General features: G+C 40.3%; 1 protein-coding gene across 4 annotated transcripts; it reads left to right on the forward strand.

The window, feature by feature from the left end:
• Positions 1–2,481: 2,481 nt before the first annotated feature.
• On the forward strand, positions 2,482–27,135 carry LOC121169702 (myosin-8). Of its 4 annotated transcripts, none has more exons than XM_041000338.1 (38): positions 2,482–2,691; positions 3,321–3,464; positions 3,554–3,710; positions 4,918–4,945; positions 5,043–5,151; positions 5,228–5,320; positions 5,442–5,505; positions 6,160–6,258; positions 6,351–6,454; positions 6,590–6,728; positions 8,032–8,150; positions 8,241–8,390; positions 8,501–8,671; positions 9,518–9,827; positions 9,937–10,004; positions 11,717–11,804; positions 11,886–12,003; positions 12,324–12,447; positions 12,545–12,681; positions 14,067–14,322; positions 15,918–16,160; positions 16,269–16,445; positions 16,523–16,668; positions 16,752–16,842; positions 16,956–17,345; positions 17,765–17,891; positions 18,225–18,343; positions 18,471–18,667; positions 20,115–20,298; positions 20,385–20,550; positions 20,644–20,768; positions 21,921–22,229; positions 22,839–23,042; positions 24,673–24,798; positions 24,889–25,059; positions 25,241–25,345; positions 25,866–25,961; positions 26,868–27,135. In XM_041000338.1, exons 1-38 carry the CDS (start codon positions 2,482–2,484, stop codon positions 27,015–27,017), a joined length of 5,814 nt encoding a protein of 1,937 aa, XP_040856272.1. In that variant the 3' UTR covers positions 27,018–27,135. The 4 variants fall into 4 exon arrangements, with proteins under 4 accessions (XP_040856272.1, XP_040856270.1, XP_040856273.1 ...); XM_041000336.1 differs by having other exon boundaries at positions 5,043–5,160; positions 5,210–5,320; positions 9,518–9,841; positions 9,951–10,004; positions 26,868–27,017; XM_041000339.1 differs by having other exon boundaries at positions 9,518–9,845; positions 26,868–27,017.
• Positions 27,136–27,579: the final 444 nt, after the last annotated feature.

Genomic DNA, 27,579 nt, shown 5'->3' on the forward strand with positions numbered 1-27,579 from the left:
TAAAATCTGCCTTTCATATAAAAATAAATAAAGCTTTCAAGAAAGAAAAACTGGATCTGTTCTATACCTGTTGATGATGGTGGTTTCATGAATGAATGCAAGTGCATAAGCCCACAGTCATAATGTACTTTATTACAAGGTTTTAAAAAATGTTTAATGCAAGCAAAGCAAACTCATATATTATCTTTTAATAATAGTGAATTTGTATGTAAATTAGGTTTAATTACCTGATGTTAAAAAAGAAAAGATTTTTAAAAAAGAAAACAGAACTTAAAATTACATTAGTAATATCAAAATTACCTATGAAATACATTACTTAAAGCAGATTACAAAGCATAAACATATTTTAAATGTATATATATTACACATGCACTTACATTCATGTATCTTGTCTCTACCTATTGGAGTTTTAGACATTTTTTCCCTTTCACTTAGCTATAGTTTCTTCTACAGAGAATATATATTACTTTCTACCTTTTTTTTTTTAATGCTATCTGGGTGGGCACAGGCTGGATAATGGAGACAGCACAGAAATCTCCTCTCAAACTGACTCTGCTACCCAAGCCCAGACCCTAAGGGTGAGCCTTGGCAAGGGCCTATGGAAAAGCAGTTGGGGGTTCCTGTAGTCACAAGTAAGGAAAATGTCTAAGGCCCTGGCAGCAGCGTGTTGCCAGGTATTTGATCATTTGGTTGTCCCAGTCATGCATGAAAATGCCTTCCAAATTTAATATAGCTCTTAAGAATTTACTTGAGGCCCCACCAAGCACTGTCAGAGATTCCCTTCCCAGCACACTAGAAAGCATTCTCTGCCGGCACACTGGTCTCTGTCAAATTATTTATAGGAGATTGGTTCACATACTCAAAATGATATGAATACTTCTAATTATATCCAAACATGCCAAATGTCACTACAAACTATGCTGAGGGTTCATGTTGCCAAATGTCTTGTCCTAACAAAGAGGAGGTAGCTGCAGCATCAGCACATTAGTTCCTATATAAGCAGGACAGACCCTTGCGCCTTATCTCCACCAAGAATCCAGAGGTAAGCGATTGGCACCTTGGGGCTCGAGGGACCAAATGGGGCAGAAAGAGCTGGCCTCCTAACTGTCTCTGAAACTGTTCCTCTCAACTTTGACTTTTGTCTTCATAGAGACAGGGCTTCAAGGCAGGGAAATTTTAATCTTTGAACTCTATCACTACAATTCCAGAACAAATTCTAATCAGAATCATATCGTTTTACAGCGTGGGACGTTTCTCAATCAACACTTTCATCTTGAATTCCAGAGGTAAGGTTTTGTTTTACTCCTTTGTTGGGGACAGAGGATATCATCAGGCAAATGAAATGGGGAACGGCTCTTCATTATACACCATTCCCATGTTTGTATGGTTCCAAATGACTGCTTAAAAAATGCTACAAACTTTTTTTTTTCTTTTTGCAGAATGTCTTATACTCAGAGACTAAACCTCATCTGAGTTCCAGGATTAAAGGATCATTTAGGATAGAATGGACTTTGACAGTGAGCTCTCAGCTGTGCTTTGAACTGTCCAGGGGCAACAGACTTCTCTAATGCCAACTTCTCTCTACTACAGAGCATAAAATATGCAATCTTCTGCTTATAATGTTTAAGTGTCCTGGGCAAATTTTTATCTAAAAACGTGAACATACACAAATATCTAGTTATAACTGTAATGTTTGAGGTATTTTGATGATGCGCTTTAATAAGATTTATTAATATTTCTTTCAAAATCACAAGTATCACACTCACATGGAGCTAAAGGCCATGTATAATTTAAAAGATAGCCTGTCCTTCTCTAAGTACTTGATATCTCAAAGTAAAGGAAAAACTCAACCAATCTGACAAGTCAGCTTTGCAGAGGCATAGCTATCAATCAGAAGACTCACGTATAAATTCTGATTTTTTTTTTCTTCTTAGTGAAAAGAGTCCTACGGAACCTATGTGGGAAACAGGTCCGTCTTGTTCAAGTTCTCATTTGTCAGTTGAAATCTCTTGTGTCAAGAGATTTTGAAATTCGAGCAATGCCAAGTCTTTTCTTGTTAGCAAGCCAAACTATGTAAAATCTAGAATGTATTATCAGGTACTATTAACAACCAAATGAAAGATGTTTAAAATAACTAGTTGATTTCTGACAAAAAGGACCAACAAAAGGCAAAGGTCTTTTCTGATAACTGTGAAATTACCAATTTTCATTTGCACCAGACAAACTCTTTCACATCTGACTGTCCTTGCATATGGCAGAAGCAAGATTATAGGATCTGGAAAGGAAAGTCTTAAAAATGAAGCCTAAAACTAGAGTCTCATTCCAAACCAGTCCTTTAAACCGTGTAGAACTCCAGGACATAGTCCACGCTCGACATTGATTTCATTTCAAGCTCTGACATTCGTGATTTCTGCTTTCTCTTCCCCACCTTTCCCTTGTTTTCTCTCCAAGGTAGACTCCTTCGCTAAAGAAATCACAGCCATGAGCTCGAGTTCGGACGCCGAGATGGCGATTTTTGGCGAAGCCGCTCCCTACCTCCGAAAATCGGAAAGGGAGAGGATTGAGGCACAAAACAAGCCTTTCGATGCCAAAACATCTGTCTTCGTAGCGGAGCCCAAGGAATCCTACGTGAAGAGCACTATACAAAGCAGGGAAGGAGGGAAAGTGACAGTAAAGACGGAAGGTGGAGCAGTAAGTAAAAACAAAGAACACACTGCACACTTTGAAGCCTAACTTGCCAGAAATCTCTCAGCTTATTGCCAGCACAACCACCCTCCTGGTCATTGTAGGAAACAGATTTGAAAGGGAAAAAGAATTTACAGCAATAGCTTCATGTCTTTCCGTCCCAACTTTCCACAGCACTTTTACTGCGCTAGTGTTGGCTGTTACCATTTTCCTTCAATTCTCCACTTTGCAATCTGTATTTCCAAACATGGACATACAAATATTTCCTCCTATCAGAATTTCTGAGTGTTCACTTAGTTCAATATCCCCATTACTTAGACTAAAAAAAAAAAATTCCTTGTAATGAACAGCCAAGGAAAAATTTTAAGATCTAGACTATTTAAGAAGAAAAGGATATAAACTGGAAAAAAAAAAAAAAACTGGATAGATCATGGAAGGAAAAAGAAATAAAAAAATAAATAAAAATGACAATACCCTAGCTCATCAGAGGAACCAGAGTCTTATTTTCACATCTTTAAAGGACATTGGACAACATAATGAGAAGTATGTGCAAATATAATTTTTGTAGCCAAACTAAACAAGTATTCATAAAAGCCACCTAAACTATTAACAAAAACTATCCACTTGCTTACCAGACTCTAACCGTCAAGGAAGACCAAGTCTTCCCTATGAACCCTCCAAAATATGACAAAATTGAAGACATGGCCATGATGACCCACTTGCACGAGCCTGGTGTGCTGTACAACCTCAAAGAGCGTTATGCAGCCTGGATGATCTACGTGAGTGCCAACAAACTTCTCTTTTTATCCCATTTGTTTCCCTGAATAAAAAGACACATGATTGAATTTTCTGAATTTCCCGCCCCCAGACCTACTCAGGGCTCTTCTGTGTCACCGTCAACCCCTACAAGTGGCTGCCAGTGTACAACCCCGAGGTGGTGGCTGCCTACAGAGGCAAAAAGCGCCAGGAGGCCCCGCCCCACATCTTCTCCATCTCTGACAACGCCTATCAGTTCATGCTGACTGGTGAGTGAGTGAAGTTTCTATTTACAGTGATGGATACGCAGGGTCTCTGATGAGCTAACAGACCTCATCAGAGTCTTATAATAACATGCTTCAGTTACATGGGATCTGACTGTTTTCAAAGGACGTTCACGGCTTTGATGTCCGATGTTCCTCCCTGCAGCCACCTCCATTTTTCAGAAGAATAAAGACAAGTTTGCTGAATTCACTGTCCTCCCAAGCTAACACTGCTAGTGAGAGGACACTTACTTGAAGCAATCAGCAAATAGTCAAAAACACAGGAGAGATCTTCAAAAAGCTCATGGAAAATTATCTTCTGAAAAAAGCTTGCACAGAATTGAAATTTTGGGCAAATTCATCTTTTAATTTCATTTCTATGAACTTTTCCTAGATACCGCATTTATTGCTTTCTGCATATTTTTTAATTAAGATAAAAATAAAATCCAATAATTACTTTAAAGTCACCAGAGCTACAGCAATCAAGGGAAAGGGTCAGCAGCCACAGCTAGGATCTTTGTGAATACTTTATTTGCAACTGACAAGAGAGAAGGAGAGTCAATTGCAAATACACGAGTAAAGAGACTTACTTCTCTTCCAGGTATTTTGAAGTATTTTCCCACAAGATGGGAGTACAAGAGGTATCCAGGCCCTTTTTCCCCCCTTAGGAAAAAATAACTCTTTTTCTCTGAAAAAATAAGCAAGTCATTAAAAAAAGAATAACATTGATTTTCCTTATGTGAATTATTTTTAGTAAATGCATGGAGACAAAGGTGACTGCTAGAGGGTGAGAGAATACAGCCTATGGAGTTACTGTTTAACAGATAAAGGCTTTCAGTTTCACAACATGTAAAGAGTTATGGAGACAGAATGTGATAATAGCTGCAAAATTTTATGAATATACGTAATACTACCATCAAGCTATGTTTAAAAATCGCTGAAATGGCAAATTCTGCATTTTACCATTATAAAAAATTCATGGGATATATATATATACACACACACACACACACAAATAAAACCAGATTGTACTTTGCCCCTTCTTCTAACAAAATTTATTCTAAGAGATAATTAGACACTTTGGAGGCTGAACACAAAACCAAAGTAATAAGTGATCCTTTCCAAAAAGTTAAAAGAACAAGCAGTTTTTGATCTGATTTAGTCATCTAACATGTGCTCTTCAAAAATCTGATGGTCTTGATTGCTTTCACAGATCGAGAGAACCAGTCCATCCTGATCACGTATGTGATTTTCTTCTTCTCTAGTGTGTCGTCATTGCCCTAGGGGTGAACAGGGTGGGCAAACGTTCTCATCTCTTCTCTGACTTCTGTTTGACAGCGGAGAATCCGGAGCAGGGAAGACCGTGAACACCAAGCGTGTCATCCAGTACTTTGCAACAATTGCAGTCACTGGAGAGAAGAAGAAGGAGGAACCTGGCAAAATGCAGGTGGGTTTTGTAGCGGAGTCAGGGGGCTCTCAGAAGCCACGGGCTCCACGTGTCAGAGCTGCTCTTGCCTTTGCAGGGGACACTGGAAGATCAAATCATCAGTGCCAACCCCCTGCTGGAGGCCTTCGGCAATGCCAAGACCGTGCGGAATGACAACTCCTCCCGCTTTGTAAGTCTCTTGGGTCTTCTCTGCCCTAAACCCCAGGGTAACCACATCTGAATTACTATTTTTTTTTCAGTTGTATTTCTCTGTGTACTTCAGCTTTTTAACACTAAATTATCTTTTCAAGGGCAAATTCATTAGAATCCACTTCGGGACTACAGGCAAGCTGGCATCTGCCGACATAGAAACATGTGAGTAACAGGACCCCTGAAAATCCATGCAGGAACACAAATGCTTCCAGGGATGTTTTGCAATGATTGCTGTGCCTGGCACTTGTGGACAAGTGGCCTGCTGCCTTGTAGCCTATGACAGAGGGACACATTTATCCATTCTTCACCAGTGCATCACTTACCTCCATCTTAGAGTGAAGATTCTGTAGCACTTACTAGAAGAACTCCAGCCTCATAGGCAACTAGATATTTTTTTTCAGGACAGATACTAGAACTAGTTCCTATGAGATTCCTGGGGATTCACAGAATAGCTCCATGATTTGCTCTTGACCTACCTTGACCTTGTCTGCATTCCCTTACCACAGAGGGAATGCAAGATGATCCCAAGAGGGATCAACTAAAACACAGATGATGAATCCTTCATATGAAAAAGGTATTAGTTCTAATGCAAGTGCTTCATTTGTGGCTCTTAGTGGGTGAGACCCACAGGCAACTCCCATGTGCATCTGTGACCCTAACATAGACAGCAAGATGATCAATCATCAACTTGAAATCTCAACAGATCCACATTTAATGCCCCCAATTTTGGCCAAAGACAATGAGGATAATTTAATATCTCAGAAACACTGACCTTTTTCCCCCCTTGAATTTATATCTACTTCTCTCTCTTCCCAGATCTCCTAGAAAAGTCTAGAGTTACTTTTCAGCTAAAGGCGGAAAGAAGTTACCATATTTTTTATCAGATCACATCTAATAAGAAGCCAGATCTCATTGGTAAGGGAGAGCTGCGATTCACAGATGGAGCTTAATGATTTAATTAACAATTTCTGATGTAAAACATTTATCCTGAACTCTGTTGTACCCAGAAATGCTCCTGATCACCACCAACCCGTATGACTATGCCTTCGTCAGCCAGGGGGAGATCACAGTCCCCAGTATTGATGACCAGGAGGAGCTGATGGCCACAGATGTAAGTCACAAAAACCCAAGATGGGTATGGCAGCAGCAACTCACTGTAGGCAGAGCTGCCTGAGGTTACAGTATACGCTCTCCTAGATCAGTTAGTTTCTTCTGACCTAATTTTAACCCATCATTCTTCTGGCAGAGTGCCATTGACATCCTGGGCTTCACTCCTGAAGAGAAAGTGTCCATCTACAAGCTCACGGGGGCTGTGATGCATTATGGAAACATGAAATTCAAACAAAAGCAGCGTGAGGAGCAAGCCGAGCCAGATGGCACTGAAGGTACCTAGAGCAGTGAGTCCCTATTCTACACTGACATCTCCCTCATGCGTCCTTCACCCTTTGGCTTCCTCACATCTCCATTATTTCTACCAAAGTAAGTTAAATGAGCGCCAGTAACCCCATATATGACACAGGTAATTAGAGATGGAATGAGATGATACAGTGCTTCTGCTTTGCCTTGACAATGGCCGGGAGAGAGGAGACAGGTACATAAGATAACTCTGCATAGTGGTCTATTTTAACGTGAGCTAGAAAGACCTAGGAGCTGGCAATGGAGGAGTCTCCCAAATGCAGGGCTAGAGGTGAAGGATGCTCCAAGTGATACTTGTATGCTTGTTGTATTGCCTATACATGAAACTGTCAACAATCAAGACAGCAAGTAAGAAAAAAAATAATATAGTACACATAACTGATCACAGGAAGTTGCCTGTATGTTCCTTAAAGGCTTTCCTAATCACCTAGCTAAACACTCTCTTCCCTCCTCCAAACACTTTAGCGATTACACTTTCATAGCTGATGTGCAGCATTTACATTAGAGTCCTTACCAGAAATTTAGAAGGGGACTCTGTAGAGATCACCCAGCTACATTTAATCCCTACATTTTCAGATAAAGCAATTAACCCAGGGAGATGTGTTGAGCCAGCAGTTAAGGCAGTAGTTAAGATACCTGATTCATCCATCTGGGCACCAGAGTTTGGTTACTAACTCCAGCTCCAGCTTACTGCTAATGCAGACTCTGGAGGCAGCAGTGATGGCTCAAGTACTCAAGTTCCTGACACCAATGGGGCAGATCCAAATCACAATCCCAACTCCCGATTTCAGTCCCAATCTAAAACTACACACTGCAGGCAACTGATGAATGGGGCCTCTAGAGTCACTCTTGGCCTTTTTGAATAAATAAATATATAGAAAGGGCATTTATCTATTAATATAAAATTTGAAGGATAAAACTAAGATATCAATCTAAATATTCTGACTTTTACAACAATCTTATAGTGAACAGTAAAGTATATTTATATCTTGCCTTCCAATTATATGCAATGTATTTAAAGCAAAGATATATATTTTTATTAAACATAAAATACTGCAATAAATGTTTACTCACGATGAAATTCTCTCAAAGAGAAACCAAAAGCCAGTATAAGTGATGGAGAAGTGGCAAGTACATGTTCTAATGTAACAGAGAATCTCATTTTACCTTCTATAGAACTACTTAAAACTTTAAGTCACTTAAAAATTAGATTGTGGGAAAACAAATTATTAAACAGTATACCCAACAAGATTATCTGAACCGTCTCTGCAGTTGCTGACAAGGCAGCCTATCTCCAGAGTCTGAACTCTGCTGACCTGCTGAAAGCCCTCTGCTACCCCAGGGTCAAGGTCGGCAATGAGTATGTCACCAAAGGCCAGACTGTGCAGCAGGTAAACACATAACCTCAATGAATCATACACTTTCCAAGCCACCTAGACATGGCTTTAACAACACTGACACATGTTACTCTCTCTGTGAAGGTGTACAATGCAGTGGGCGCTCTGGCCAAAGCCGTCTACGAGAAGATGTTCCTGTGGATGGTGACCCGTATCAACCAGCAGCTGGACACCAAGCAGCCCAGGCAGTACTTCATCGGGGTCTTGGACATTGCAGGCTTTGAGATCTTTGATGTGAGTTGTTTGGGTAAATGACCAAAAAAAAAAATCCCCCTACTTAGACCTGTTTTACCAAATCCCCAGTGGATTTTCCAAACTCACACTCTGGTGTTTGAAACCCTCAGTTCAACAGCCTGGAGCAGCTGTGCATCAACTTCACCAATGAGAAACTGCAACAGTTTTTCAACCACCACATGTTCGTGCTGGAGCAGGAGGAGTACAAGAAGGAAGGCATCGAGTGGACGTTCATTGACTTTGGGATGGACCTGGCTGCCTGCATTGAGCTCATTGAGAAGGTCTGTTTGATTTTCAAGAAAAAGGTCAGGCTGTATGGACAACTGTCCAAATGTGCTAATAAATCCTAGAATGTATTGCTATACTCTTAAATAGTTTGCAACCTGAACAAAAGAGAAAATTACTATTTAGAAATCACTTGTTTTAACTTTTACACAAGAGAAAGCCGAGAATGTTTAGCTTTGTTTTGCTCTGATCATCTTTATTCTAATGCGAACTCAAATCCTTAGAAAACAGCACCAAAAACTCCATCGGAGATGGTTGGGCTCACTAGAACTACCCTATGAACTGCCATTCTGATCCAGGATGTCAGCAATAAAAATATTTTTTTTTCTAAATAAAAATGAAAGTACAGATAATGTACCTATTTCCTTCATGGAAGTTAACCTGTTCAAAATTAAGAAGTCAAAATGCTGACACTACTTCAGTAAATGCATAGAATACCTTTACATAAGTTTGGGTTATTCATACTGCATATGCTAAGTGAGAAAATTCTTCTCTCAACAAAAAAATAAAACTTTCACAACAGATTTACTGATTTAATGTGGAAAACAGTGAGATAAAGACAAAACAAACAACTACCACTCAGACACTCCCCATGCTGACAGTTGGTGTTTGCACCCAGCTATTGTTTGAATTGAAAATAATGCTATAGTTCGAATGTGGGATGGAATAGTGGAAACCTTGTTCCAATAGTCACAAAGGGAAAATCTTTAGGCTGGGACCCTGATTCACTTTATATATACATTTAATCATAAGTGCTAATAATTCAATTAAGTGAAACACACTGTGCCTCTATCTTTTGAGAGAAATGAGACTGATGCCAATGTCTCTTCTGTTTCAATTAGCCCCTGGGCATCTTCTCCATCCTGGAAGAGGAGTGCATGTTCCCCAAGGCCACAGACACCTCCTTCAAGAACAAGCTCTACGACCAGCACCTGGGTAAGTCTGCCAACTTCCAGAAGCCCAAGCCTGCCAAAGGCAAGGCTGAGGCCCACTTCTCGCTGGTGCACTATGCGGGCACCGTGGACTACAACATCGCTGGCTGGCTGGACAAGAACAAGGACCCCCTGAATGACACAGTGGTGGGGCTCTACCAGAAGTCTGCGATGAAGACTCTGGCCAGTCTCTTCTCCACATACGCCAGTGCTGAAGCAGGTACTGATAATACTGTTAGTTTAAATTACAGTTCCTCTCACAGACCAGCCTTGTGACATGCTAGTTTTAGGAATTTTACTCTAATTGATGGGTTTTCTGTCTATCTCAGATGGCGGTGCAAAGAAAGGTGCTAAGAAGAAGGGTTCATCTTTCCAGACTGTGTCAGCACTTTTCAGGGTAAAGTGCAAATTTATTTTGAAAACAAAAATCTATCCAATTTCTATTAATTATCACAATTACAGGACTTAGAATAAATTGGGAAAAACTGGGACATTATAAGAAATAATTCTGAACCCTGACTCTCATCAGGGTATAGCCAAAGCAATGCTACTCCTGTAGAGACAAGTGCTTTATGCGCTATTCCTTATGATTATCTAATACATTCAGGAATACTAACATGAGCTAAAGAGCTTTATATTCCAGCAAAGCTCATTCTCAAGAAATAGAGCAGAACTTCAAAGCTTTAAAGGCCGCATTCTTCTTTTTAATATTTATATTTATTTTTTTACTGGAAAGGCAGATTTACAGAGCGGAGAGACATAGAAAAAGATTTTCCATCCACTGGTTCACTCCCCAAATGGCCACAATGGCTGGAGCTGAGCTACACTCTTTAGAACATCCTCCCAAGGAAATATAGATTTAATTTTTAGTAGCTGTACCCATCTAAAGCTAAACATGATGATTTAAATAGATAATTAAGCTAGAAAACATTTTCTGAGATTAAAATAATAATGATTTTACTACAAATGGATATGATTGTCCCATGTAGTAAAAAAAAAAAATGGCTCTTTCAAGAGGGATTGTACAAGTGTCTAAACTAATGGTTACTTAATCAGAATCTGTGTGGCTATGTCTCATTCCTTTTAAAATCCAAATGTATATGTGACATACTATGTACTAGCTAATCCAAAACAGGAAATTACTCGTGCTCTTCTTCTTTCTCATTATCAATTTGCACAGACAATTGGTTCATCAATGTGTCCTTGTACATGTTTCCATAGTTAGAAAATCAGATTACTTTTCAAGTAACTATTTCCTAGTTCAAACCATTTATCGAATGGATAACTAAAATTTGAAAAAAAATGCCTTCTTAAGGACTACTTCTCAAAAATACTGAGAAATATCTATATGTGTGTTTTCTCTGATGAATAAAACATGATCTTCTGTCATGACCAATTACTCTATTTCTGGAATAACTCCCCCAATGTGTTCCACATTGTACATATCCTCAGGCATGTAAGATTCATCCACACAAGGTAACATTTTTTACAATTCTGGACTCTTCAAAAAACAAAACAAGGGGTTAAAGCTCCCAGGGAATAATAAACTCAAACAGAAATAGCAGAAGATGGGACAAATGTGTATCTCGGTTATCACTGTAAAGTTGTATTGCGAAAATTATTAGCACTGAAAAAAGAAAGGGAAGCTTGTAGGTGATCTCAACTACTTTTAGATGAGACCCAGTGAGACAAAAGAGATTTTGTAGAGTCAGGCAGCTCATTATTGGCAAAACAAGGCCATTGTCTTTTGCCTTCTGTGTCTCAGATGAGAATATTTCCTTTGTATCAAGGCCATTGAACATGCTGGTTGCATCTAAGAGAGATTCCAGGTGTTGTAAATTATTTCCTTGGAGACCTGCTTTGCTTCCAAGCCTTTTTGTTCTCTGTTTATTAGGCAGACTAGATATCTTCAGAATGTAAGACAATGAAGCCTCATAGGCTTCTGGCTAGTAGTTTTCTCTCTCTCTCTCTCTCTCTCTCTCTCTCTCTCTCTCACACACACACACACACACACACACAATGCCTGCATACATTCCACCTAATTACAAAAGAAAGGAAAAAAAACAGAAAATAAACTTTTCCATCTAGTCCTTTTCTCTGCTTTTCTAGGAAAATTTAAACAAGCTGATGACCAACCTCAGAAGCACACACCCTCATTTTGTACGGTGTATCATTCCCAATGAAACCAAAACTCCAGGTAAGGTGTATAGCATGAAATAATCAAGTAGGCACAAGTTAGAAAATGCAGTGTCCAGAGGCAAGCACTCTGTATTTTTAGGTGCCATGGAACATGAGCTGGTCCTGCACCAGCTGAGGTGCAACGGTGTGCTGGAGGGCATCCGCATCTGCAGGAAAGGATTCCCAAGCAGAATCCTCTATGGTGATTTTAAGCAAAGGTCAGTCTCACTGTTGCATTTCTCTGCATGCTGCGGATATTTTATCATCTTAACTGTGGTTTCTGTATTTCATGCATCCTGTTTATTACAGGATGAGGAAACTGAACATAAAGTCTTGTGATAGTAGGTTGCAATCACAGATTAGAAGAGTAACAGGAAAGGACATGCATCTGAAAATCATGTTGGTCACCGTTTAATGGACAGCTAGATTTTTCTACTCCTACTTTTGCCCTCAGATTTATAATCAACATTTCTTTCTGGTGTTATTTGGTTTGCCTATCTGACCACATTTCCTAACCACTCTTTTTTCAACTGAACAGATACAAGGTGTTAAACGCAAGTGCTATTCCAGAGGGACAGTTCATTGACAGTAAGAAGGCCTCTGAGAAGCTCCTGGCCTCTATTGATATTGATCACACCCAATATAAATTTGGACATACCAAGGTAGAACTGCTGTTTCTCTCCAATGGATCCAAGTACCTTCAGCCACTTCTGTGCCTCCTACAGTTCATGCATGATTTATGATTCTCCCTTGCTGCAGGTTTTCTTCAAAGCCGGCCTTCTGGGTCTTCTGGAGGAAATGAGAGATGAGAAGTTGGCCCAGATTATTACGAGAACACAAGCTGTCTGTAGGGGATTCCTAATGAGGGTGGAATATCAGAAGATGTTGCAGAGGAGGTAACAGCTATAGGGTATCTGAAGTACAAAGTTCCTTGGGGACTATAAATCAGCCTTCCTCATTCATTAGTTATACTTTTTGGTGGCGATATGTATAACTCAACCAGTTCAGAACTCACTCCTACAACTCCTCAGCCCTCCCATATGGATTCCTTCCTGCCTCCAATCTCTCCTTTTCCATCCTCCTCACATCAAGCTGCAGGAAGCACTCTGTCCATCAGGCCATATCGCAGTTCATGGTTCCCACCAGTGTCCACATCAAATCAAAGTTGCCTTGTCTGGCTGTCTAGGGCCTTTCTATTCCCCACTTCATCTATCTCCAACCACACAGCCTTTTCCAGCCATGCAAGGATAATTTGCTTATCTCTTGTCCTCATGTCTGCACAAGCCCTCCCTCTTCATTCTATTCATGTATTCAAAACTTCCATATTCCCATTCTGTAAATAACCTCACTCAGCATTATTACATGTCCTCTCCTTAACCCATTCACTTAATATTCATTTTTTCCTTATACTTTAGGTCTGTTTTATAAGTGTTCTAAAGTCTTTTCCTCATGTCTCTATATTTTGTTTTGTGTCACGGTATCTGCCTTCTCAGTTATGGATCTTAAAAATTGAAGCCACAGTAATGCAATTTCCAATGCAACAAACTTGAGGAGATCACATTACAAGATAGATTATTCAAACTTTGGCTGTTTGTTGCTATAGTATTTTTCATCTTTATTTAAATAAAACAGAGTCTGGAGCTCCATCTATGCTATAAACTCTGAAATGGTACAACCTAATTGAGTGAAACTGAAGCATTTTAAGGAATTTGTGCAAGGCTGAAATAATATTACATTAAGAAATCCATAGAGGTCTACAGAATGGGTCATTGATTTTTCAAAATAATAAGAGAGATTTTGAGGAAGACATGATAAACCACAGTCCCAGTTTAGAAGGAATAGTTGGGAAAGCAACTTATGCTGTTTCATGGTCTACAAATATACTAACAGCCAAGTGGCACAATTGACTTATAATCACCAGGCCCTCACCCGAATCACTAACATTGTGTCAAGTGATCCTAATATGGTATGTGTTGCTCGTATGTTTAAACTGCATACCCTGCAAAGGTAACTTGCTTGATAGGAACAGAGAACACAGAATTGCTCAATAGGAAGAGTACTCACATTGGTTAATCAATACTGAGGACTGTGAGTGTGATTGTGCGTGTGACAGCACACACATTGAGGTGTGTGTATATATATGTGTAAAACATTCATATTCAGAATCTGACATGTGATTTATGTGTGGGGTATTCATTGAAAGGGAAATCTATGAGTTATTGATAACAATAACATTATCTTTAGTGGATTAGTCTACACTGACATTTTTATAACATTTCAGAGAAGCACTTTTCTGCATCCAGTACAATGTCCGTGCCTTCATGAACGTCAAGCACTGGCCATGGATGAAATTGTTCTTCAAGATCAAACCCCTGCTCAAGAGTGCGGAGACTGAGAAGGAGATGGCCACCATGAAGGAGGAGTTCCAGAAGACCAAAGACGAACTCGCCAAGTCAGAGGCAAAGAGGAAGGAACTGGAGGAAAAGATGGTCACCCTCTTGAAAGAGAAAAATGACCTACAACTTCAGGTCCAATCTGTAAGTATTCCATACTTAGAACATACCATGTTACTGAAGCATGCATTGGCTTAAACACACATATACTTGAGATTTGCAAGTGGTCTTTCCTTTTAAAGAAAAACTATGTTGTATTTTAAATGTGTGTGTGTGTGTGTGTGTGTGTGTGTGTGTTTTCCTTATCTTTCAAAATTTTTAAGGAAAGAATGGCACGATTACTTCTATTTTACAAAAGGAGAATAGAAAAATTTATTCAATAATATCACAAAGTTAACTGCCATGATGAAACAAACAGTTTAAAGTCAATCGCCCAAATGAAAAATCAGTATTTTTCCCCTTTGCCTTAGCTGCTTCATCCAAATCTTAAAAAGTAAGTCTATGAGACTGAATTTAAACACAAGAAAGACAGTTAATTGCCTCTTTCTCTCTATGTCAATTCCGCAACTCCTGAAATTTGGTCAAATAAACTTATTGGAATGTTCCTCTACTTGGAACATTCAGGTTCTAACTCTCAGTGCCTGAGATCAAGTCCTGCCTCTGCTTCTGCTTTTGATGCAACTTGCTGTTAATGCTTCTGGGAGACAGGAGACAATAGCTCAAATGCTGAGTCCTTGGCACCCAAATCGCAGACCCAGATGGAGTTCTAGGCTTCAGCTTAGGCCTACACCAGCCCCAGCTGCTGCTGCTGCCATTTAGGAAGTAAACTGATGAGAAATGCTCATCATTTTTTTCTCTTTTTCTCACTGGTACTCTGCCTTTCAAATCAATAAAATGAATTAGGTAAACTTTTTGAAAGAAAAAGTTCATATACAAACAAACAAAATACGGGGAAGTTACAGGAATTTTCCAGGCCAGAGTAATATAATAATTTAATTCCTGACTTGATCTTTATTTCAGTCCTTTAATTAGTCACTTATAATAAAATTTTTTGAGTTACAGTTTTTCAGAATTATCCGATCTTAAATGTTCTATAATTTATGTTAAAACTAATAAGAAAACATTTCAATGGAAATGGAAATCTTGGACAATTAAAGCACTGATATTGGCTATCAAGAAGTGTTTGGTATATTGTATAATTAAAATGTATTTAATTCATATTCTGAAATTGTTTTTTTAAATTAAATCCCAACACCAGTTACATGAGAAGGAGAAGGAATAATAAAACCAAAATTAACCAATTTCATTAAACCATAATCTTAATTTCACAGCAATAATGCACTCAACAAATGTTCATTTCAGTTTGCTTATTGACACACTAAAAATTGACAATAAAGAGAATAAAGAACTTTTCCCCAAATCCTACAAATGGAGGCAATATTAAGACAAGAATCCAAGGCTTTCTTCTGCCTTGTTCAGACATCTTTCCACTCTTTTACCACACTAAATCTTCAATGGCTTCACCAGTTCAATCATTCGGCTGATTAGTTTGTAGTTTAAAGCTATAGGCTCTCTTCCAATTAGCTGCATTTCTTGAGGCTACATAGTAACATTCAATTAAGCTTTATACTCAAACTGAAAAATTCACACAATTTGATGAAACATTAATATTCTGTGAAAAGACCAAGTTCCAAAATAAGTAAGCTCTCTAAACATCTTAATAATATATCTCACCATAGGAAGCAGACAGTTTGGCTGATGCAGAGGAAAGGTGTGAGCAACTGATTAAAAACAAAATCCAACTGGAGGCCAAGATCAAGGAGGTGACTGAGAGAGCTGAGGACGAGGAAGAGATCAATGCTGAGCTGACAGCCAAGAAGAGGAAGCTGGAGGATGAGTGCTCAGAGCTCAAGAAGGACATCGATGACCTTGAGCTGACCCTGGCCAAGGTTGAAAAGGAGAAGCATGCCACAGAGAACAAGGTAGAAAACACACATGTAGAAAGGTTGTGAGTTTCTAGCACAAAATAAAACACAGAACTGAATCTGCCAAAATGCAATACTTAGTCCTAAGTCTTTTTACTTCCCAAGGTGAAAAACCTCACAGAGGAGATGGCAGGCCTGGATGAAACCATCGCCAAGCTGACCAAGGAGAAGAAAGCCCTCCAAGAGGCCCACCAGCAGACCCTAGATGACCTGCAGGCAGAGGAGGACAAAGTCAACACCCTGACCAAAGCTAAAACCAAGCTGGAGCAGCAAGTAGATGATGTAGGCACATTTTAAAATAGGCTGTCAATTCTTTACAAAAAATCCTTTCAATTCTTACATATTTACTTGCTCATTAGCTTGAAGGGTCTCTGGAACAAGAAAAGAAACTTCGCATGGATCTGGAACGAGCCAAGAGGAAACTGGAGGGAGACCTGAAGCTGGCCCAGGAATCCACAATGGATATAGAAAATGACAAACAGCAACTTGATGAGAAGCTTAAAAAGTAGGAACTCTAGGAGTAGTCTATATGTAACAACCTTCTCATTTACATGATCATTAACATAATTTTGCTTTTTTTCTCCTAAGAAAAGAATTTGAAATCAGCAATTTGATAAGCAAAATTGAAGATGAGCAAGCAGTGGAAATTCAGTTACAGAAGAAGATAAAAGAGTTGCAGGTGAGTCATTTCACTGCTAGTTTTCCACACACACACACACACACACACACACACACAAACATGAAAGCTGCAGCTAAGATGAACATGGTTCAAGGCAGTTGTTTTACTCGCAGGCCCGCATCGAGGAGCTGGAGGAGGAGATCGAGGCTGAGCGGGCCTCCAGGGCCAAGGCTGAGAAGCAGCGCTCTGACCTCTCCCGGGAACTGGAGGAGATCAGCGAGCGCCTGGAAGAAGCTGGTGGGGCCACGTCCGCCCAGATCGAGATGAACAAGAAGAGGGAGGCTGAGTTCCAGAAAATGCGCAGGGACCTGGAGGAGGCCACCCTGCAGCACGAAGCCACAGCAGCCACCCTGAGGAAGAAGCACGCAGACAGCGTGGCTGAGCTTGGGGAGCAGATTGACAACCTGCAGCGGGTCAAGCAGAAGCTGGAGAAGGAGAAGAGCGAGCTCAAGATGGAAATTGATGACCTCAGTAGTAATGCTGAGGCCATTTCCAAAGCCAAGGTACCCAGCAGATCCTCTACACATGGGTAATGAACTCTAAGAATATTCACACTTCTCCATCACTCATCAGAACAGGCAGGCATTTTATAGCACTAACCAAATTCTTTCTACCTTAGCATATTTCATTCTGTTTTATTTTTTTAAAAAAAGAAAGAAACATAGTCCACTAAGGTGATTCCAAGTTTAATTTTAGCAAATGCCAATAACATTAGGATAAATGAATGGTCTCCAACAATGACCAGTTAAAAGACATTATACACTCATCAAGTTTGAACTCATGCATCCAGAGTTAACATCATAATTTTCTACTTACACTTGATGTAAATTGATGCCCTGTGAAAATATCTTTAACAACCCAAGTTCGATCACTTATTTTGTTACTACATTCAGTGTCTCATCTTTCATAACATGTGCCATAGGGAAATCTAGAGAAGATGTGCCGCACCCTGGAAGATCAAGTGAGTGAGCTGAAGGCCAAGGAGGAGGAGCAGCAGCGGCTGATCAACGACCTGACGGCACAGAGAGCGCGCCTGCAGACGGAAGCAGGTGGGGACGCCTAGGTGCCCTCTAGCCATGGACAGGATAAAAGTGATTCAGAGGTTCTTAATAAAGAAAAATGATCTAACTTGAAAGAGAGATAAATAAACTAACATCATATGTTGAGCAGATCAAAAGTGGAGGGAACAAGGCTAAGAAACTTGATATGCTACACTTTTATGATAAAACTGCTTATTAAACTCCACTTTTCACCAATTTGATAACAATTTTAGAGGCAGGTAATGTGTGTATAAATATGTGAACACATGCATGTGCACACACATGTAGAAACATAAAAAAGCTTTGGGATAATTTTTATGCTTTTGCTTCTTTGATTTATAGGTGAATATTCCCGTCAGTTGGATGAGAAAGAAGCTTTAGTCTCTCAGCTTTCCAGGAGCAAACAGGCATCTACTCAGCAGATTGAGGAATTAAAGCGGCAGCTGGAGGAAGAAACTAAAGCAAGTTTTGCCAAAGATCTTTTTACCTAATCAAATCTAAACACGTCCAGTTGATTTCTGCTTGGGGTCTATAAATTAAATATCACTGACTACATGAATTTAAGTCATTGAATTGCTACTTTTGTAGGCCAAGAATGCCCTGGCCCATGCCCTGCAGTCCTCCCGCCATGACTGTGACCTGCTGCGGGAGCAGTACGAGGAGGAGCAGGAAGCCAAGGCTGAGCTGCAGAGGGCAATGTCCAAGGCCAACAGCGAGGTTGCCCAATGGAGGACCAAGTACGAGACGGACGCCATCCAGCGCACGGAGGAGCTGGAGGAGGCCAAGTATGTGTTGTGAATGCTGGAAAAGACAAGTGTCTTAGCTGCCCAACCCAGCTATTGCCAGAAGCGGCTGTGATGCTGCCACTGATATTGGAACAAGAATGAAAGCTAATGTTTGTTGAGTGCACATGATGTGTCAGGTACTCTGTGTTCATGAGCTCACTTGGTCATCATGGCATATGATGTTGATATCATTCTTCTCATCCCCATATTACAGGTGGGAGGCTATGGGATGTTAACCCACTAGCAAGGGTTAATAAAAGCTGAACAAATAGTAGACCTGGGGTTGGAACCAGAGAGCCTGATTCCAGAGCCACTTGCTTATCACTAAGTAGACAAACATACCTCTTAAATCCAAATTTGTGTAACATTTAGGGTTGGTCTAAATAGCACTTTATTACATGTACATCTTGAGCATCAGGAATAAAGGCTTTCCCGTACCTGAAGATATGTACATGGCACACAACTGGAAAAAAGCAAGAATGTAGATTAATTGGAAGAAGAAGAAAAAAAATTATGTGTCTTCTTAAAACTGCAATGAATTAGCTTGATTTATCAATGAGTTTATATCTCTGTTTGGGTGGTCCAAATATGTATGATTAGAATTAGCAGGCAATTCCACAGGGGAAAAGTACATAAAATGAAAGTTTGAGAAAAAAGAATATGCTCAGAGTATTTTGGCCTAATAAAACAGCTAGGTAGCCTCAAATCTGTTCTGGAACAGGAAGGGCTATATTAATCAGTCAATGAAATTGTCCTCAGTAATCATTTTCACGACCATACTCAATTGGATCGTTCCAAAATTCTGATGTACATACGCAATAAGGTACCTGCTATGGCAGCACCAACAAGTGGCCTCTAAGAATTCAGCAGCATTGCAAGGACTGAGGTCCACTTAGTCATCACTTTATGCTCCTTCACGCAATCTGTCTGGCTGCTACAGTTCTGAAAACACATTTTTTTTTTGCCTCTATAAAAATAGGGTTGGAAGGGGTCAGCAATGTGGTATAGTGAATAAAGCTGCCATCTGTGACACAAGCATCTCACACTGGTACCAGTTTGTGATCCAGTTGTTACACTTTCGATCCAGCTCCCTGCTAATGGCACAGGAGAAGTAGTGCAGTATGGCCCATGGACTTAGGCCCCTGCTATTCTTGAAGTGCCTGGCTTTGGCGTGGCCCAGTCATTTTGACCATTTAGGGAATGAAACAATGAATGGAAGATCACTCTCTCTCTCTCTCTCTCTCTCACTTGTTTCCCCTCTGTAGCTCTTTCAAATAAATAAATCTTTTTTTTTTAAGAGAGGAAAAAAGAAAGGGAGGGAGGAAGGAAAGGAACAGAAGAAAAGAAGGGGTAGAGAGAGAGGGGAGAATGTGAAGAGGAGTCAAGGAGGGCATCACTTTGTTGTTCCTGAGGTTGGCCACTTTTGACTACCTGGCTGACTTTTCAGGAAGAAGCTGGCCCAGCGTCTGCAGGAAGCTGAGGAGCATGTGGAAGCCGTGAATGCCAAATGTGCTTCCCTTGAAAAGACGAAGCAACGGCTGCAGAATGAAGTTGAAGACCTCATGCTCGATGTGGAGAGATCTAATGCTGCCTGCGCAGCGCTGGACAAGAAGCAGAGGAACTTTGACAAGGTGGTCCAACCCACTTTACATTTGCATGAAAGTTTCATTCGGTATCCCTTCTCTTTGCATTGGCTAATGATTTGTTATTTTTTCAGGTTCTATCAGAATGGAAACAGAAGTACGAGGAAACTCAGGCTGAACTTGAGGCCTCCCAGAAGGAGTCCCGTTCTCTCAGCACTGAGCTGTTCAAGGTGAAGAATGCCTATGAGGAATCCTTGGATCACCTTGAAACTCTAAAGAGGGAGAATAAGAACTTGCAGCGTAAGTCCTTGTGACCTTCACTTTCCTACCCTGGCATTGTCTTTCCGTGATGCCACACGTCTAACTGTTTTTCCTTTGCCTGTTCATCTGCAGAGGAGATTTCTGACCTCACTGAGCAGATTGCAGAGGGAGGAAAGCAAATTCATGAATTGGAGAAGATAAAGAAGCAAGTAGAACAAGAGAAATGTGAGATTCAGGCTGCTTTAGAGGAAGCAGAGGTACATGTTATTATATTGTAAAAAGAAAAATACAAGAAAAGCATCAGTGAAAATCCTGAAAATAGGCAGTAGTACCAAAGACAGGCATATTACTTTAGAACTGGTGACAATTTGAACCTACACAATTTTTACAAAGGGCAATTTGGCAAAAGCTTTCAAAACCTAACACTGTAAATACTCTGGCTCATTAAATGTATTTCTGAACATTTAGCCCAAGAAAATAATCTTAAATGGAGACAAAGCTTTAAGACAAAGTGTCCAGTCTAAGAACAAAAATAAGCAAGTTACAGAATAATAGTATTATGGAATCTTACATGACTATTAAATGTGATTAACATGTAAAAGACAGAAACAAATAAATACATATGTATAAGGGTACTTCAAAAAGTTCATGGAAAAATAGATGTTTATTTTGGTACAAAATAATTTTTTTTGAGCAAACATTGGGCATAGCACTTAATGTGCCACTCGAGGACACTCATATTCCATGCCTAAGTGCCTGGGTTCAAGTCCCAGCTTCCTACCCAACACCCCTTGGGAGGTAGCCAGTTCAAGTGCTTAGGTCCCTGATACCCATGTGTGAGACCCAAATGTAGTTCCTGCCTCCTGACTTTGGCTTTGGAACAGCCCTAGTTGCTGCAGATATTCTCTTTCTCTCTCTTTTCCCTCCCTCCCTCCTTGCCTTTCAAACAAAATAATTTTCACATATCAAATACATACGTAGTTTTTTTATATTACATATTTTCCATGAATTTGCATTGCCTTCATCTTCCAGACTGAACACTATGTAACCCCAAAAACATATTATTAAAACACTGTTTTCTGCACCAATGATTAGTATTACCACAAATGAATAGCTTTTATAAAATAGATTGAAAGCTCATGTTTACTAAGCATAAACCTACTCATATAACCATGTAGTACTAACATGAATAGTATTCGCATAGCACAAGGAACCCTTATTACAGAGCTGTCACAGCTAATATGTGACTGAATAAGCAAAAGAAAGATGACTGAACAGGTTTCGGAAACTACTACATTGTGCTTTATAAGATGAGACAAATTGATATGAATAAGAGCTTGGCTCTCAATGTAACAGACTCTAAACACTGAAGTATTTTTCTATTTTAAATTGATCACTGTCGTGTTAAGGCATCTCTTGAACATGAAGAGGGAAAGATCCTGCGCATCCAGCTTGAGCTGAACCAAGTCAAGTCTGAGATCGACAGGAAAATTGCTGAAAAGGATGAGGAGATCGACCAGCTGAAGAGAAACCACATTCGAGTAGTGGAGTCCATGCAGAGCACGCTGGACGCAGAGATCAGGAGCAGGAACGACGCCCTGAGAGTCAAGAAGAAGATGGAGGGAGACCTCAATGAGATGGAGATTCAGCTGAACCACGCCAACCGCTTGGCTGCTGAGAGCCTGAGGAACTACAGGAACACCCAGGGCATCCTCAAGGTACCAAAGAAGTTGAGGGAGCCACCTGCCTTTGTGAAATCATTCTATATTCTTTTAACAAATTACAAGCTGATAGAACAGAGGTAGCTAAAATAAATCCACATAGCACATAACACTGTTAAAGAAATTTCATGTGTAAGAGCACACATAAACCCAGATACAAAGATTTAATATGAAATAAAGTGTGCAGATTTAGGCACTAGATAGGCCCGAGGCTGAGTCCTAGTTTTACCACTTACTAGCTGCCTAATGTTTAAGCTACTTAACCACTCACAAACTTCTTCAAAATAAGAACAAAATTACTCACCTTACAAGTTTACTCTGAGGATCAAATAATGGATGTCAACTATTAGGTAGAGCATATAGAAAATATTGTACATATGATAAGCATCAGTGACTCACTGAAAGCTGACCAGTTAATGGCAGAACTAGAACAAGAAACTGTCTTCTGATAATGCACCAAAACCTTAAGCAAGTGGCAACATCATTCTCAAGTTCATTCTAATGACAGGCACGTCACTTCCTGTTTCTGGCACCAAACCTTCTTCCAGTTCATCCCCTGGGATGCTGACAGACTCTTCAGAACTTTTAAGGTCTTTTTGTTAACAGGACACCCAGCTGCACCTGGATGATGCTCTGCGTGGCCAGGAGGACCTGAAGGAGCAACTGGCCATGGTGGAGCGCAGAGCCAACCTGCTGCAGGCTGAGATCGAGGAGCTGCGGGCCACACTGGAGCAGACGGAGAGGAGCAGGAAAATTGCAGAACAAGAGCTCCTGGATGCCAGTGAACGCGTGCAGCTCCTGCACACTCAGGTGAGGCCCCCTGAGAGCTGACAGCTGTCATGGTATTGGTGAGTGATGGTACAGAAACACAATATGGATGCACCCCTTTGTCATAAATATGAATATATTTAAAAGGGTAAGATTCACCATGAAAAATGCTAAATGTCTGAAGAGATAGAATATTCATGCTGATTGGACATCTGAATATTCATGCTGATTACACATCATAGATATGTGTCAAAACATCACGTGGTAACCCGTAAGTACAATTTTATGTTAGTCAAGATTTGTAAAAAATAAATACATAAATAAAGTGTGACTTGTGGTGCATCCTCCCCAGTTGTTTTACAGGGAACAGAGAGTATCATGTCCATTTTAGCTATGGAAATATATATTCATATCCAAAACAAGATCTCCGAAGCAATAAAATACTTCAAGAAAAAAGAAGATGCTTTGAGCTAAAATACTCAGTGCGGTTATCTTGTCAAGACAGGATTATGGATGATTTTTTATGTTACCTATTGATCTTTTTAGATTTTCCACCTCCCTCCCCCAAGTAGTATTGCATTTTTACTTAAAATAAGGTTTGGCTCTATAGCTCATTTTCAAAACCATAAAATGAGCCAAAGTTGAATAAAGATACCTGTTGACTACCACTTTAAAATGAAAGAAGACATTTAAAAATGCCCCATACAGTTTGTCATTACTGTGTTCAATGTCACTATGCCTTGCAGGGCACTTAGTATCCCTGACTTGCCTAGGCATTACATTAAGTAGCATTCTCCCCAACCCAGTCATTCTGAAAACCAACACTGCAGCCCCAAGCATTCCCAACTATCTTCTTGAGACACTATGGCTTCCTTTTGAGAACCACCGAGTTGACATTTTAAGAAAATGTTTTGTTAAGATAAATTGTGATTTCCCCCAAGGCAGCCAATAATGAAAGTCTACAGGGAACAGATCCTTTCTAATTGAGAAATATCCAGTACCAAGCACACACACAAAGAATCCATTATTTTCTAACATTTCCAACCTTTTAAGTATGGAAAAGTAATGATATCTGATTGAAATGTGATTGAAGTCTCCAACAATTTATATATACCAAGAAAGGCATTCTCTCTCTTTTTTAACATTGTTTTTTTAAACTGGAAAGGCAGATTTACACAGAAAAGGATAAACAGAGAGAGATCTTTAGTCTGCTTGCTCACCCTCATAGCGGCCGCAGGGGTCAGAGCTGAGCCAATCTGAAGCCAGGATCCTCTCCTGGATCTCCTGTACAAGTGCAGGGTCCCTCCACTGCTTTTCCATGCCACAAGCAGGGAGCTGGATAGGAACTGGAGCAGCCGAAACACACAGATGCCCACTAGGGATCCTGGCAGATGCGAGACGAGGATAGAGCCGCTAGGCTATTGTGTAAGGGCCCAAAAAGCATTCTTAAGTGTTAGAAGTTTTTATGCATAAGTCAGATGGACACTGTGGACACTGGCATGGGGACAGGGTTTTTCAACATTATAAATCACGTGATTTTCTACTAAACAAATACTTAAAATTGAGTGAAATGTTGGTATCAGGTTCCTTACATGAAGCAACACATAAACCATCTATAAAATCCCAAAAAAGCAGACTGTAAACCTTGTCCATTTCTGCCTATTCCTAACAGAACACCAGCCTCATTAACACCAAGAAGAAACTGGAAAATGATGTTTCCCAGCTCCAGAGTGAAGTAGAAGAAGTGATTCAAGAATCTCGCAACGCAGAGGAGAAGGCCAAGAAGGCCATCACTGATGTGAGCAGAGGGCCACACACTGGGGAGGAGACGTGCAGCACGACACGCTCTCTCAGCTCTCCTAACCGAGTCTGTTTCCCTGCTGCACAGGCGGCCATGATGGCGGAGGAGCTGAAGAAGGAGCAGGACACCAGCGCCCACCTGGAGCGCATGAAGAAGAACCTGGAGCAGACGGTAAAGGACCTGCAGCACCGCCTGGATGAGGCCGAGCAGCTGGCGCTCAAGGGTGGCAAGAAGCAGATCCAGAAGCTGGAGGCCAGGGTGGGTGTCCATCTCTGAGACTTCTGAATGCAACAAGGGGAAGGGACATTGCCTCTATCCTGCTCGTTTCCTAAATATGGACTCCAGTCCTTGTCCTGGGGCTGGAGATACCCACTCTGCATCTTCAGGACTAAACTATATCCCACAGGGCTGTCTGCATTAGTACCTTTCCTGGTTGCAGGTACGTGAGCTTGAAGGAGAGGTTGAAAATGAACAGAAGCGTAATGCTGAAGCTATTAAAGGATTACGAAAACATGAAAGAAGAGTCAAGGAGCTCACCTACCAGGTAAGCAGAATAGCTTTCTAGAATCTCCACTCTTGCTGCGCAGGGAGAAAGTGAGAATCTGGTGACTATTTATGTTGCATCATTCACAAACAGATATGCATCAACACAGTACATTTACAGGGTAAAAGATACAGTTGCTTATCCCAAATACAAAGCAAGGAAGATTTTCTAAAGAGCATAAAACAACAACGCAACAAAAGAAAGAGGTATAGGTTTGCAAACCAGATAAACAGGGCATCAGGCCTGGGTGAGTCTGTCTTCCTTTCTCAACTTGAGGAAGTCACTTAACATTCAAACCTTACTTTCCTCATCTACTTTCCAAGGAATAAGGTAAGGATAAAAGATGTGTGTATATTCAGTTCCGCGATAGAGTGCCTGTACACAGTAGACATTCAGCAAGGCTGGCTGCATTATGTGAAAGGTTCAGAGTTGCTCAGGTTCACCCATATCCCACCTGCCATCAGACCACTCTAGTAGGTTTATCACATTGAGTCAAATGCATTTTTTTTTCAAATTTCAGTCTGAGGAAGACCGCAAGAATGTTCTCAGGCTGCAGGACTTGGTGGATAAATTGCAGGCAAAGGTGAAGTCGTACAAGAGACAGGCTGAGGAAGCTGTAAGTATCTCTAAGACTTAGAAGAAATAAGTTTCTTTGGGGGAGTAGAAAGTGTATTAAAGGATTGAGTTCATGAAGAAGAACACAAATCAAGAATCATCCCCGATTCCAATTACAGAATCGGACTTCAAGAGGAGATACTTCTATTATGAAGCAACTTGTAAGGACTGTAGATTAAAAAAAAAAAAAAGTGTTCCAAATTACTTATTTCATTTGATAGCTGCAAAGAATATACCCTAGAAACTAATTAACACCATGATAAACATTCCTCTCCCTCGGGCCATTCATAAAAGCAAGTGTTCTCAAAGGCCCAACGTTTAATCTTACCCTGTCTTATTCACTTTCTACCAGGGCCATTGGCAGGGACTCCTTTTCCCTGCCTTTGCTTAATTATTAAAAGAGAACATTGGGAGAGTCTCCAACTACACTTTTCCTAGTTGTCCCCTGCTCCCCCTACCCCATCAGATATGGTTTGCTGGCAGGAAAAGGAAGGGGGCAGGACAGGAAGTAGAAAAGAAGGAAAGAATAAGAGGCAGACTTCCTAGTCTCACCTCTTTCCTTTGTTGATGTATTGAAACTAAAAGAAATGGAAAAAAAAATTAAGACAATCCCCAAAATATTCTGACCTTACATTGGCTTTACAGTGAAGTCTGTAAGAGGATATGAGGCCCTTCCTCCAGAGCATTCAAAACATGGAGGCTGTCCCCTCCGTTCCAAAATTGTTTCTCCTTTCATTTCTTAGAGTAAAAGAATATAATTGAACTGGAAAATTCTTTCTGATTTGAAGCTAGGTACCACAAATAAACACTAGAAAAAGATCTTTAATCTGAAGAAATAATCCCAACTGGTGACAAGTACGAGGAAAGCCATAAACTCTAAATCTCACAATTTCATTTCTGTTCACAGGAGGAGCAATCCAACGCTAATCTGGCAAAATTCCGCAAGCTCCAGCACGAGCTGGAGGAGGCCGAGGAGAGGGCTGACATTGCCGAGTCCCAGGTCAACAAACTGCGGGTCAAGAGCCGGGAAGTTCACACCAAAATCAGTGCAGAGTAAACACACCTGCCTAATGCAGCAAGTGGCCGAAAGTGCACAAAATGTGCTACTTTTGGTCACTTGCCTTATGATGTTTATTCTCTTAAAGTAGAATAAATAAAAAATGGCAGCAAATGTATGAATTAAATAAAACTTGCTTTTTGATTTTATTTAACTTTTGGAGAGGGAAAGTGAGCATTCTTATTATATACTGGTTCACTCCCCAAATACCAGCATCGGTTGGTGCTGGGACAAGTGGCCAATGCTGGGAGCCAGAAACTCTCTAAGTCTTCTACATGGGCAGCATCAATCCAATTACTTGAGGCATCACCACTTCTTTCCAAGGGTCTGCTTTTGCAGGAAGCTGGAGTGGGTATCAAACCTAAGTACATCTATAACGGAACATGTGGATCTCAACCACTAGGCCAGATACCTACCTGTAGACTTCTTTTTGAATTTGCCAAAGCATTTACTCTCAAATGCACTTCTCACATATTTCTAAATATTAAAAATAGTTTTGCAAGGCATTCAGTATTTTGTACCTTTATCACACACACACACCCAACAAATCCTTTCCTATTAT

This window comes from Ochotona curzoniae, unplaced genomic scaffold (assembly GCF_017591425.1).
Source record: "Ochotona curzoniae isolate NIBS_2020 unplaced genomic scaffold, NIBS_Ocur_1.0 scaffold_2453, whole genome shotgun sequence".
NCBI lineage: Eukaryota > Metazoa > Chordata > Mammalia > Lagomorpha > Ochotonidae > Ochotona > Ochotona curzoniae.

What these genes read in the sequence shown, in the direction of transcription:
- LOC121169702 (XM_041000336.1), top strand. Translation starts at nt 2,482, where the DNA reads ATGAGCTCGAGTTCGGACGCCGAGATGGCGATTTTTGGCGAAGCCGCT. An exon ending in GAGGAGCTGGAGGAGGCCAA is followed by an intron (nt 18,668 to 20,114) that starts GTATGTGTTGTG and finishes CTGACTTTTCAG; the next exon opens with GAAGAAGCTGGCCCAGCGTC. An exon ending in TCAAGGAGCTCACCTACCAG is followed by an intron (nt 25,346 to 25,865) that starts GTAAGCAGAATA and finishes TTCAAATTTCAG; the next exon opens with TCTGAGGAAGACCGCAAGAA.